A 14,669-nucleotide genomic window follows, 5' to 3' on the forward strand; every position below is an offset into this window, starting at 1 on the left:
GTTTTAAGGGTTGAAATATTGTGATATTATATCTTAAAGCACAAAAAAATCATTATGTAACTAATAAGAAGCAAATGTTGACAGTATTAAAGTTTAAAATGTTATTTTATAATTTTTTACAATTAGTGGTGGTTTTCACCCTTAAAAAACCAAAAGCGTACAACGGCTCAATATAGAAAATAAACTAGAGGGTGAAATGAGCCTAATCCCAAATTTTTGTACAAATCGATGCTGAACGAAAAAATTGCGAGGTTTTGCCATTTTTCCAGCTTCATTTCCTCGATTAACAGGGACGTTTAGTGTTCTGCTAATATATTACCCTCCACACTATTATTTTGTTGCGATTATTAGGTAATTTTTGAAAAGGAATTTTTAGCAAAAATTACCTTTTTGAAAAGTCTCACAACAATCTAACCTTCGATACCTTTGGAGATGTTTCATTTGAGGGGATTATTTTGGTTTATTTATTATGGAGCCTTATCTTTTCAGTTATATCTGGTCCCAAGGGTCGTCATCTTCTGGAGTTTCGAGGGTGGTCGGTACTATATTGATGCAAATGAATTACTCATAGGTTTTTGGAGTTACTGAACACGAGTACCCAATCAGAACAGAGACCAGAATACCTGGTGCCTAAGGCACGTCATCTTATGGAGTTTCGAGTGTTTTGGGTACTAAATTAATGCAAACGGATTACTAGGTTTTTGGAGTTGCTGAACGTGAATACGCCATCAGATCCGACCCACAAAGCACCTGGTGCCTAAGACAGGTCAACTTTTGGAGTTTTGAAAGTTTTCGGTGTTAAATTGATGCATATGGATTACTCATTGGTTTTTGGGGTTTTTTTCACAAAAATGCGCCATCAGAACAGACACCGGGGCACCTGGTGCCTAAGGCACGTCATCTTCTGGAGCTTCGAGAGTTTTCGGTACTAAATTGATTCACACCTCAAAAAACATACGTTCATATCAGCATAGGTCGTTTCATAGCTACCTCAAAAAACCCTCCAGTAATTCATTTGCATCAATTAAATGCCGAAAACCATCGAAACTCCAGAAGATGACGTCCCTTGTAGTTGACCTGGGCACCAAGTGCACCATGGTCTGTTTCGATGGCATATTCGTATTTAGCAACCTCAAAAATCCCCCGAATAATCTATTTGCATCAATTTAATGCCAAAAACTCTCGAAACTTCAGAAGACGACGTGCCCTAGTAGTGACCCTGGGTACCAGGTATTCCGAAAGTTAATTTTGATGGCAAATTCGTGTTTAGCGATCCCAAAAACCCATGAGTAATACGTTTGCATCCATTTAATGACGAAAACCGAAAATCCTCGAAACTCTAGAAGATGACGTCCCTTGCAGTGACCTTGGGCACAAGGTGACACGGAGATCAGTTCTGATGTCATATTCGTGTTCAGTAACACCAAAAAACTCCCGAACAGCAAAATTTGGTTCTTAGTATACTGATTTTGACATGTTTATTAGGGTGGAGCGAAAAAAGTCAAGTTGATGGTCCAGTATCGCTATAGTGCGGAAAAGTTGCGATTGGTAATTACAAGAAAAACAAAACAAAAATTATTCAAATCGGACTTTATCTTCCGATCCCGCAAGGGGCCTAAAGATTATGAAAAATTTTACCTTTTTTTCGGAAATTTTTAGTTATTCTTCGTTTACATTTTATTTATCGCTATAGTAAAATTTATTTAGAGTTTGTATGGTTGAGTAATAAAAACAATAGTTTTACGCACTTAACGAATATCTTCCGATCCCGCAAGATCAATCAAAACCTATAAAAATTTGAAATTGTTGATGATTTTGATAAATTAAAAAACATTAAGTTATCTCATTTTTCTGTCACATTGTGAAGCTCTTCGCTCGTTTAGATAGTGTATATTAATATTTAAACGACTCAGAACTCACAACAAGAAGGTGATTGAACTTTTTACTCCACCCACACCCTTCTCTCCATACAACCAATGAGTGTATGTTTTTTACATTATTTATTTATTTTCAACGGGCTGCTGCCCAATATGATTACAATATTTACATAGTACATTTCTTTTTCATTTGTTTGTGTCCAGCTTTTAAACGTCAACTTTGAATTTTGATTTGGTGGTAAAATCTGGCAGCATGGACCTTGATTTAAGTGTTGTCTTGATGAATCCATCTCTTGATTGGGTCCCGCATACATTCATTATTAGACGATACTTCTTTGACCAACTCTACGTACCGCTAGACAGCTTGCGTATGACAGGGATAGTTTTGTACATTCCAGTCTGACGTGTCGCCTGATATGACGTGAGGAACTTATATTTTCATTTGAAACGCTTTGAAGAACTGGTGGAGAAGATAGTTTTGCAACATTCCAATCTAATATTTCAGTGTAGTCCAGTGCTTCAAAGTTTAAAGTAGGAGGGAAGAAATTTCTAATACGTTCGCCATTGGCTTTAGTCTATCCGGCTTTTAACACTCTCCTTAGCCCTAGCTCTCTAATGTGTTTCCTTTCTCCCTAGTACTTGATATTTTGAAGCACGGGACTAACTGAAATAATAGACTGAAATATAATGTTGCAAAACTATTGCAGAATGTTGCAAAACTATCTTCTCCACCACTTCTTCGAAGTGTCAAATTAAGATATAAGTTGTTGCATTACATCGGTCGACATACCAGACTGGAATGTACAAAACTATCCCTGACATACGCAATCTGATGAGAAGTGCCTAAAGTTGGTCGAGGAAGCATCGTCTAATGCAGGTCAGTCGATCGATGGCAAGAAAAAATTATCTACCTACCCACCTATTCCCGTCCTAAATATTACGAAAATTCCTAGTCGGTAGATCGCAGAGAATTAGAAAGGCAGACAGTAGATCTCGAGTCCGATTAAGTTGGTCACCCCTGGTTTAATGTATGTGGGCCCCAATCAAGAGATGGATTCATAAGGGCAACACTTTAATCAAGGTCCATGCTGCCAGGTTCTACCACCAAATCACAATACAAATTTGACGTTTAAAAGCTGGATACAAACTTAAAAAAAAATTTTACTATGTAAATAATGTAAAAATCACACTTATTGGTTGGTTGGAGAGAAGGGTGTGTGTGGAGCTAGAAGTGCAACCACCTCCTCGTTGTGAGTTCTGGGTTGTTTAAGTATTGTCATACATATTATACATTTAAGTATTGTCATATTACATTTAAGTATTGTCATATAAACAAGCCAAAAACTTCACAATGTAGGAGAAAAATGAGATAACTAAATGTTTTTTATTCATCAAAATCATCGAAAATTTCAAATTTTTATAGATTTTAATTGACCTTGCGGGATCGGAAGATATTCGTTAGATGCGTAAAACTGTTGTTTTTATTACTCAACCATGCAAACTGTAAATAAATTCTACTATAGCGATAAATAAAACGTACATGGAGGATAAATAAAAATTTCCGAGAAAAAGGTAAAATTTCATTTTTTTTCATAATTTTTAGGTCACTTGCGGGATCGGAAGGTAAAGTCCTATTTTAATAATTTTTGTTTTCGTTTTCTTGTAATTACCAATCGCAACTTTTCCGCACTATAGCGATACGGGATTATCAACTTGACTTTTTTCGCACCACCCTAATGTTTATGCACTTTTGGCTGCAATTTATGCACTTTAAGGTTCAGTGACCCCAAAAATTTACCGAATAGAAAAAATTGGTTCTTAATATACTGAGTTTGACATGTTTATGCACTTTTGGCTGCATTTTATGCACTATAAAGTGCAACTATTCATTTCCACCCATTTTTGAATAGTAGACTTTTTTCTTGACGTCATCCTGAACATAATTTAAAAAACTGTAAGTCTGTAGGTGTTGTATTTAAAAATCGGTTTATTCTGGTGTTTGTAGTGCTAAATGATCCAGTCTACATCTTTTAAGAAACAATATAGGCGAGCAGCAGACACCCCTAAAATAGCCAGGTATTGACCAAGGAGAGGTCGAATGGCCAATTTTAGTCATACTTAGAGCTCGGGAAATATGCACTTAAAAAACCTTAAAATATGCATGCAAATATGCACAAAAAACAGTTGAAATATGCACTTAAATATGCTTTTATGCATTTAATGCATATAAATAAACAACACTGTAATCCTTGTTTTGAAGGTATTTAATTATTTATTTGATGCCAATGTCGAGGCATTTAAGCTAAATAAAAAAATATTTATTTTATGCTAAAGTCATAAAACATATTTATTGAAATTTCTATAACCTACATCATTATATTCATTTATTCTTTATATTTATCAGCATTCTTTATTACTTATTATTACAATTATTATTAAAACTGTACAGTATTAAACGTTTTTCTAAATTTTCTACAGAAAAGCAGCCGTAGGTATATCTGATTTTAATTGTTTAAGCATACAGGGAAAAACTTCTTTCTACTTCGCATGAAGTTAAAGAAGCAAACTTAAAATATTGTTTAATTGAGGGTTCTGCCTATAAAATTAAATTATCTTCACATTTCCCCATTAATAATTTGTTTTTAATTATTTTGTGATATTCCTCATTTTTCTTTAACGCCATGCAGAATTTTTGATACACTTTGTTGATTTCACCAAGGTGTTTAATTATTTCATTTAATGAATTGATAATTTCAATACTTTGGTCTAAAGAAATGTTTCGCTTTTCTAATTTACTAATTGGCTAAGCAATATTTACAAAGTTGGTTTGGATATGTGTCAAATTATTTTTTAATAACGATTTTTTTTAAAGATCCACATATTTTTCACAGCACCTGAGTTACGTCTACATCGAAATTACAAATAAATAACGTCTTCATTTTCCCCAAAATATCGGTTATGAAATTTACAGAATTTAACCGTGTTCTCCATCTAGTTATGACAGGTTCAGGTGGTAAAGGCACATTAGGTAAACGATCTTTATACACCTATACTCGCAGAAGGGCTTTTAAAAATATGTTTTTATATTTGATACAAGGGTATTGACCACTGTAAATTCCATTGTTACAGGTTGTAGCCTCCTGCTACTCTATTTGTAGCAGAAGCGTGCTCTAGACAAGTAACAAATTTGAAAAAATCACGTAACAATAACAGAATGTTTTCACTAACAAAATGTGACGGTATTCGTGTCCATTATGCGTCGCCTTATAAATTGTAAAAAGGAGATATTAAGGATATTACCAGAAAGTGGTTCCACGAGAATTTTCAGATTTATTGTTTAGTTCTGAGACTTCTCATTTCTCTTTAAAATGCATCTATGCAAAAAAATTCAAAAAAGTCTAAAAATATGCAATTTTATTAAATGCATATGCACTTACAAAAGTTATCCAAAATATGCAAATATGCACTTAATATGCATTTTGCATATTTCCCGAGAGCTAGCATACTGTATGATTTTGATGGTGGTAAAACGGAAACCGCGTCGCGAACTCCGCGCCGTGTGAGCGCCGCGCGTTCGTGGCGCAGTTAATGTTCGTTAAAATTTTTCATTTTGACGAACCTTCCGCGATTCAGAGGAAAATTACGAACATTTAGTAATTGTAGATAATAGATAATCATGTCTCTGTCCTCTACTTATCCTACTACATTTTATTTTGGTATTGTTCTGAAACTATTTTCTTGTGTCATCTTATGCAATTTACTATTTTATGTGGAATAAGCCACAATTAGAGTTTGAATCAAGTTTATTCGACGTTCCAAATAAACAGTAAAAATATCTCTAATAAAATATTTCAAACGTTTCGTGTTGCTTTTGAGAGTAAACTAAATGTAAGACCAAATGTTTACCTTGTCGGGATCGTATCATGAGGTTTTTTTCCTCGTTATTTACAATGGGATCACTAACAGAAGATTTCACTGTAATCATTTATGATTTTTCTGATATTCCCTGATTTTCTTTCTTCTGAGTTTCGGATATTCTTAAGTTAAAGTTGATTTCATGTAATCGAATGAACTATTATCTTCCAATAAAGTCAACCCTTTCGCGTTTCTACTTTCCTTATATAAAATCGTAAAAATTACGGCGCCGTAAGAGAAATAAACCTGACGAGGCATTGGTTGACTAAATATTTCATTTGCAATTGGTTAGTCAACCAATGCCTCGTCAGGTTTACTGCTCTTACGGCGCCGTAAATTATCGCCCGTGCGGCCTTTCGCTAAGCGATTGTTTTCAACAGTCCTGAACATTTCAGGGACTACCTTTTTCGCTTTCCAGTGACATAATTATAATATATCTACTTGTTTCCACTACGTCGCTTCACCAGAAACGAAGTTAGAAAACTATAGGTTCTTCCAAGTTGTGCGTTACTTTTTCGCTATCTGGTGAGAGAATTATAATATATCTGCTTGTTTCAACTCCGTTGCTTCACCAGAAACGAAGTTAGAAAACTATAGGCTCTTAAAAGTTGTGCGTTACTTTTTCGCTTTCCAGTGACACAATTATAATACATCTGTTTGTTCCAATTTCGTTGCTTCACCAGAAACGAAGTTAGAAATCTATAGGTTATTTCAAGTTGTGCGTTACCCTTTTCGCTTTCCGGTGACACAATTATAATATATCTGCTTGTTCCAACTCCGTTGCTTCACCAGAAACGAAGTTAGAAAACTATTAGGTCTGGATCCCGCGTATCAATAAAAGTTGATTAATAGCAAGCTGAAAATTTGTTAATAATTTAAGGGTGTCTAGTCGGATAAACTTTGATATATGAGATCACTGGAACAGGGGCAGTTTTAATTGTGGAACAGTTTATAAATTTGGAACGGTCACACCACGAAAACGGCATATTTATTTTATCCGACAGAACAGACTTAAACTCTCCGAACAGAGATTAAACTTTCATACAAAAATCAGACTGCTATTTATCACCTGTCATAATTCCTGTCATTTGACATATTCTACATGTTCCACTCATTAAAACGCCCATTTCGTGATAAATAGCAGTCTGATTTTTGCATGAGAGTTTAATCTCTGTTTGAAGAGTTTAAGTCTGTTCTGTCGGACAAAATACATATGCCGTTTTCGTGGTCTGACAGTTCCAAATTTTTAACCTGTTCCACAATTAAAACTTCCCCTCTTCCAGTGTTCCCATATATCAAAGTTTGTCCGACTAGACACCCTTAAGCTATTAACAAATTTTCAGCTTGCTATTAATCAACTTTTTTTTTCATACGTGGGATCCAGACCTATCCTATATAGGTTCTTTCAAGTTGTTCGTTACCTTTTTCGCTATCCGGTGACACAATTATAATATATCTGCTTGTTAAAACTCCGTTGCTTTACCAAAAACGAAGTTAGAAAACTATAGGCCCTTCCAAGTTGTGCGTTACCTTTTTCGCTTTCCAGTGACACAATATACATGCAGACCAATGTAGAAAAGATCATTTCATAGTTGTCTTCTTACCGGCAGAAATACAAAATAAGATTTACTATTTTATTTGGGCATAAGCCACAATTCGAATTTGAAATCAAATTTACTCGACGTTTCGACTTTCACTTCGGAAATCGTTATCAATATCAAAAAACATTCATAAATTAAAAATTTAACTCTGTTTCTGGTGAAGCAACGCAGTTGGAACAAGCAGATATATTATAATTGTGTCACTGGAAAGCGAAAAAGGTAGGGCACAACTTGAAAAAACCTATAGATTTCTAACTTCGTTTCTGGTGAAGCAACGCAGTTGGAACAAGCAGATATATTATAATTGTGACCGGAAAGCGAAAAAGGTAACGCACAGCTTGGAAGAGCCTACAGTTTTCTAACTTCGTGTCTGGTAAATTTTTACTTATTTTTATTTATATTTTCTCTGTTGGTCACTTGACGAAAAAAACTAATATACAGAAAATTGTAGAAAATTTAATTTTCTACATTTTATGTTGAATTATATTTTCTGTATGGTTGGTAGTTTACGAGATTTAGTGAGAAACCCTGTAAAGGGTATTCGACCTGTAAAGTTGTATGAACACAACCGCAGATTTAGTCAACATCGTGAAGGGCAGTAAGCTGCAGTAGTTGGGACATATAATGAGAAATCAAGGCAGATACGAGCTACTCCAATGCATTTTACACGGTAAAATTAAAAGAAAACGGGCCCCACGACGAAGAAGAATATCCTGGCTTGCTACACAACCATTCCGTATTGGAACCGTGCAAGTTGGGAAAAGCGACACCTACTCGAAACATTGATCGTACTTTTAATTATATTGGCCAATCATATTAGCCCTGGTTACTGGACAATTGTCAAGGCCGCCATAGCCCAAAAAAATTATAAGAAGAAAAAGTAATATTAAGGTTATGTTATTAAAAGTTAAACAATTTGATGTAGTAAATAAAATTAATTATTAAAATTAAAATGCACTACTACAAGCAAATACAATTAATTAAATTTACTTTTATATAATAATTGCATATTATATTATCAATATTGTGGAGCAACATATAATGTTTCTTCTTTATTGACAGTAGATATGAAATATACGTCAATTACACAATTTAAATTGACAATGAATTATTTAAGAAAGTTGCAAGATTTCTCCGCTATTCACGCACGATCGTTTCTCGCATCCCCTCCAAGTACTTGCACACGGCGAATAGCAACGAACAAAGTCATCATAGCTAAAATGATCGCCGACGTTTGGAACAGACAGGCACCCTAAAAAGAAAAAGTAAAGTTGTAAATAAATAGTCGTATAAAAATCGAACTGATAGTTGTATTGTTAAAATAGTATATTTTTTATAAACGTTTAAAAAATAATACAAATAGATCATACATATTTTATCTTCAAAACGTTTTCTATCCAGTGGGATCCTGTTTCGGACCATCGAAAGTGAAACATCTTGAGAGTAGTTGAAATTAGCCACTTTTTTATGGTGAAACCTGTAGATTATAATATGATAATTGTATTCGAAAAATAAAATTTGTGATAGCACAAGGTCGATATTAAAGGTTTAACTTTAAGCGAACACACATAGTCTAGGCGCCAGAGGGGTCACCGTGTCCTTTTCAATTCTGATGGACAAACTCAACGGTTTCTTATGGATTTTTGGCTACTGATTACGAATTTCGAGGGTGGATTTCGATCCGAGTGGTCAAACAATTGTTATAAACAATTGAATTGTTTATAAATTGTTTATAAGACTCTGGCTCATAAACTAAAAGAGACAAAAAAAATGTTTCAAATAAAATTTGTTCCTTACTTAAAAACGAAGGAAAAAACGTTTATTAATCTTAAATCCAACAATTATAACTCAAGATATTATAAAATTAGTGCACAATGCAAATTGAAAATATCAAAATAAGTATTTTTCGAAGCTCTATCAATCGTAACTTGGATTCTACGCACAAAAATGAGACTTAGAAGATCTCATTTTAAAGATTAATTAATAGGCTTCCAAACAAAGTTTGTTAAATTACTTTATCTTCATTTGTTTTAAAGTTATACCCGTTTAAAGATATAATTTTACCTATCAATCGTAACTTGGATTCTACGCACAAAAATGAGACTTAGAAGATCTCATTTTAAAGATTAATTAATAGGCTTCCAAACAAAGTTTCGGCAGAAGCATCGGCAGAAGACGAATTTCATGGCTGAAGAACCTGAGAGAATGGTTTGGATGCAGCTCAAAACAACTATTTAGAGCTACTGCCTCAAAAATTAAAATAGCTATGATGATTGCCAACCTCCGTAGCGGAGATGGCACCTGAAGAAGAAGAAACAAAGTTTGTTAAATTACTTTATCTTCATTTGTTTTAAAGTTATACCCGTTTGAAGGTATAATTTTCTTAAAAAAATTGTACATTAATTTGTTTATAAGGTTTTCAAGCAAAGCATCAGGCAACACTCCTTATGGAAAAGTGGTCCCGGTCAAATTTGATGAAAGTTTGGTCAATGATACTTCTTGATGTGTAGATTAGAAAAGTCTATGGTACCTGGGTCTGAGTAACTACTATTTTCGAGTTACAGCCTTCTGAAGTTATTGGATTCGGGTGCTCGGTTTACGTTAAGTGCACTAATTTACGGTCAAGTGAACGAAAATATTTATTATTAGAAGAAGAGAAACTCATGTTCTTCATACATACTTGCGTGTTGTATATGAATTTGTGGTCAAAAATAGTTGGATCGTATTTTAGTCTTCAGAAAACCTCCGAAAAGTCTTCAGAAAACTAAAGAAGTGCGGTATAAAATGTGCTGCTAGATCGATATAAGCATTATCATGTTTTCATTTATTGCTTCTCAGTTATGCAACACCAGCAAAACTGCAGTTCGGCTTTATCTTTAGAAAACTACTGAACAGTGGCGGCTCTAGGGGGGATAGGGATAATTCCACCGGTAACATGTTCCAGAATTAATGAAATAACTTTATTTAACGAAAAAAAAACGAGATGGAGCCATCAAAACACATTTATAACCAAAGAGCGGATAGTGTGACGAAAAGACGTAAGCCCAGAGCACGGGCGCCCACATAAAAATTTTTAGGGGGGTGGCAAACGTCAAGGTGTTGCACATTATATTTTGTATACTTTGAATAACCATATATAATTCAAAGCACCCAAAAAGCCAGGGGGTCACGGCCCCCCTGCCCATGGGTATGGGCGCGCATGGCGCAGAGTACGATTTAAGGACCTGGGCCTCGATTTTTGACCCTTCGCTTCGCTATCGAACGTATGCGCTTCGTATCTGTTTAGTATATGAAGCGAATACGTTCGATAACGAAGCGAAGGATCAAAAATCGAGGCCCAGAGAAGATGAGTTACGGGTGTTAAGAGTACGAAATTAGAAAACAAAGGCGGAGGATAGAATGGAATGGAAGCTGATTCTCGAACAGACCGAGGTCCACCAGGGGTTCTACAGCCAATGATGATGAGCTTTTTAATACAAAATATTATGGAGAATAATTTTGTAGGGTTATTTTTATAACAAATATAATATTAATACTTAGGTATAATCATATAGAAGAAATGGTCAGTGGAGAAGACTTCATAATCATGACTATGCTAACTTTCCTATTTTCGACTTAGACTACCTAAAAGACCTTACGAATGGGATATATCAAATTAAACTGGCACCATCTTACATACAAGATAAAATAATAAGAAAAAATGACGAACAGTTTCAAATTGATGAGAATATGGATGAACCGGGATTCATAAGAGTTCGAATATTTTCTAGGTTTCGGCAAGCTACAAAACACCAAGTATACAAAAATCATTTCCTATACGGTTGATGAAGATAATGATGAAGATGAGCCTGTAGAAGAACCGATTAACGGGTACTACTGTACCTGTCAATCTGGTGCGAGAACTGTAGGTACTTGTGCTCATATCACCAGTGTGTTATTGTTTTTAGGCTTTGCATGACATCAACCCAATGTTAAGTATCCTGATAGGTCGTTAGTTAACACGACGTATGATGCATCTAACCGAAATCAGCAAAATGTTAACATACGAATAGTCGAAGATGATTTAAACCCGATTTTTCCATAGACAATTGTAATTAATATTTAGCATTTACAAACTACCATTTACTTTGTTTTTTTTTGTATTTAAATCAAGTCCATGTTCTCTATCTGTCTTATATCTGATATGCGGCACAAGTTTCATGTCAACTAATGTATTTGTTTATGTTTCAACAATTTTTTCTTTAATTATTCTGGAACATGTTACGAGGGAATTACCCCCTCCCCCTAGATCCGCCACTGTTCAGTAGTTTTCTAAAGATAAGGCGGAACTGTAGTTTTGCTGGTATTCCATAACTGAGAAGCATTCATGAAAACATGATAATGCTTATATCGATCCAGCAGCACCTTTTATACCGCACTTCTTTAGTTTTCTGAAGACTTTTCGGAGGTTTTCTAAAGACTAAAATACGATCCAACTATTTTTGACCACGAATTCATATACAAAACGCAAGTATGTATGAAGAACATGAGCTTCTCTTCTAATAATAAATATTTTCGTTCACTTGACCGTAAATTAGTGCACTTAACGTAAACCGAGCACTCGAATCCAATAACTTCAGAAGGCTGTAACTCGAGAATAGTAGTTATTCAGACTTAGGTACCCTGGACTTTTTTAATCTACACATCAAGAAGTACCATTGACCAAACTTTCATCAAATTTGACCGGGACCACTTTTCCATAAGGAGTGTTGCCTGGTCCTTTGAGCTATAGACATTTATACTTTAATTAACAATAATGAGACAAGAAATCAAAAGGAACATTTGGAGCTTACGAAAATGTTCTTCACTTTATTTTTGGCCACGATATCGATATTTTAATAGCGCAAGCTCTGAGGCGCAAGATCGGCTCACAGCGTAAAGTTGTTCTGAAGCTATTTCCTTGTGGCATTAATTATTCTAAATGGGAAATAAGCCACAATTTAACTAAAAAATGACTTTATTAACGTTTCCACGTCCAAATCAGACGTCGTTGTCAAAATACAAAATATTAATAAACTAAACAAAAATGTTGTTGCTTAGAAAAACATTATTTGCTAATATTAGCAAATTATTGCTAATAATTTAATTTAATCTGACCTAAAAGACTTTAAAATAATACTGCCAATATTTATGAGTTGCGTTCCTGGGACGACTTTACTAAAAGATAGTTCATTAAATCTTTAATGAAAAATTTGAGTTAGGGTTGGTTTCATGTAATTGAATGAACTATCTTTCAGTAATGTCGTCCCAGGAACGCCACTTATAAATGTTCGCAATATCATTTTAAGTCCCAGTGGCGTCACAGGAACGCCACTTATAAATGTTAAATATCATTTTAAGCTACTTTAAAATGTATATGTCTGAATTCAGTCAGATTAAATTAAATTATTAGAAGAATTTTTTAATAAGCATCAACATTTTTGTTTAATTTATTAATATATTTTATTTTGACACGGCATCCGATTTGGACGTCGAAACGTTAAATTGTGGCTTATTTTTCATTTAGAATAATTAATGCCGCAACTAAATAGCTTTAGAACAACTTTACGCTGTGAGTCGATCTTGTGCCTCAGAGCTTGCGCTATTAAAGTATCGATATCTTGGCCAAAAATAAAGTTACAAACATTTTCGTAATCTCGAAATGTTTCTTTTGAGTTCTTCCATCATTATTGTTAATTAAAGTATAAATGTTTATGGCACAAATTTGCTTGAAACCATTATAAACAAATTAATGTACAATTTTTTAAAGAAAATTAAAATTTCAAACGGGTATTACTTTAAAACAAATGAAGATAAAGTAATTTAATAACCTTTTTTTGGAAGCTTATTAACAGACGACCTTTAAAATGGGACCTTCTAAGGCTCACTTGCATGCGTAAAAGTCGAGTTACAATCAATAAAGCTTCGAAAAATACTTATTTTGCAATTTTCAATTTGCATTGTGCACTAGTTTTACAATATCTTGAGTTCTAACTGTTGGAACGTTTTTACTTCGTTTTTTATTAAGGAACAAATTTTGTTTTGAAACATTTTTTTTTATCTCTTTTAGTTTATGAGCCAGATCCTTATAAACAATTCATAAACAATTAAATTGTTTACAACAATTTTTTGACCACTCGGATCGAAATCCACCCTCGAAATTCGTAATCAACAGCCAAAAATCCATAAGAAACCGTTGAGTCTGTCCATCAGAATTGAAAAGGACACGGTGACCTCTATTTGGCGCCTAGACTAACATGTCCCTGCTCGAAAAACGGCAGTTCGTCCGACGATTGATAGCAGCCAACTGTTGAGTGGACCCTCAACCAGAGACATGTTAACCATAGACCAGGCTAGTTATATGCCACTCAATTCATCGGGGTGTAACGCCAATATCAAGTACGGTGGTCTAGCTATCTTTGTCTGTCGTGCGAGTGTGAGCGTATATACTAAGAGGTGGGAGTAACGGAACGATACAGACACAGAGGCATCTGCCATCATATGCTAGAGAGAGAAAGCTAAGTGCCAATAGAGAGAGATAGATAGACCACCGACCCGAACTGCTCCGCGTTACGCTATTTTTCGGACCTTGCCTAATCTATGTGTATAATATCTTTGCCTTCAACACACAGAACGCTTTGAACTGTTTCCTGGGAAGCTTTTGGTGTGGTTAAAATATATTTTTAACTCTAGTTAACTTAGAAATTTTACTATTTATGTATTTATTAATATTGCAGATATTACTGGATTGAAGAGCAAATGAGAGTTAGAGCTGTAAACGCTGAATTTCCGTACGGTTATGAATATTTAGGCAACAGTGGGCGTTTGGTTATCACTCCATTGACTGATCGGTGTTATCTTACCCTAACGGGAGCTCTGCATCTTAAATTCGGTGGTGCCCCAGCAGGACCGGCAGGTAAAGAATACGCATTAAAATACAATCATCTTTATCATCATCATCACCCAACCAATTTACGTCCACTGCTGGAAATAGATCTTCCCAGATTGTTTCCACACTTCACGGTTTTGTGCTAATTGTTGACAGTTTTTACTATACATTTATTGTTTTATAATGTGCTTGTGTAACATTAAATATATAATTGTGTCCGCCATCATCATCATCATCATTGGCATCACAGCTCGTTATGAGTCAAAGCATTCTTCAGCACAATCCTTTATTCATCCATTGAATTGATAGGCATGCTCTAACTGCAATAGATATTAAATTCTCCTCTAAATTGTCTTGATATCAAAGTCT

At 34.5% G+C, this 14,669-nt stretch overlaps 1 protein-coding gene across 1 annotated transcript in view; it reads left to right on the top strand.

The window, feature by feature from the left end:
* LOC114334288 (dynein axonemal heavy chain 1-like) overlaps positions 1-14,669 on the top strand; it is a 947,682-nt gene that overhangs the window by 282,619 nt on the left and 650,394 nt on the right. Inside the window, exon 11 of the mRNA XM_050660136.1 lies at positions 14,149-14,327. Coding sequence (XP_050516093.1) covers positions 14,149-14,327 — 179 coding nt within the window. The remainder of the gene's footprint in view (positions 1-14,148; positions 14,328-14,669) is intronic.

The sequence above is a fragment of the Diabrotica virgifera genome, chromosome 9 (genome assembly GCF_917563875.1).
Source record: "Diabrotica virgifera virgifera chromosome 9, PGI_DIABVI_V3a".
NCBI lineage: Eukaryota > Metazoa > Arthropoda > Insecta > Coleoptera > Chrysomelidae > Diabrotica > Diabrotica virgifera.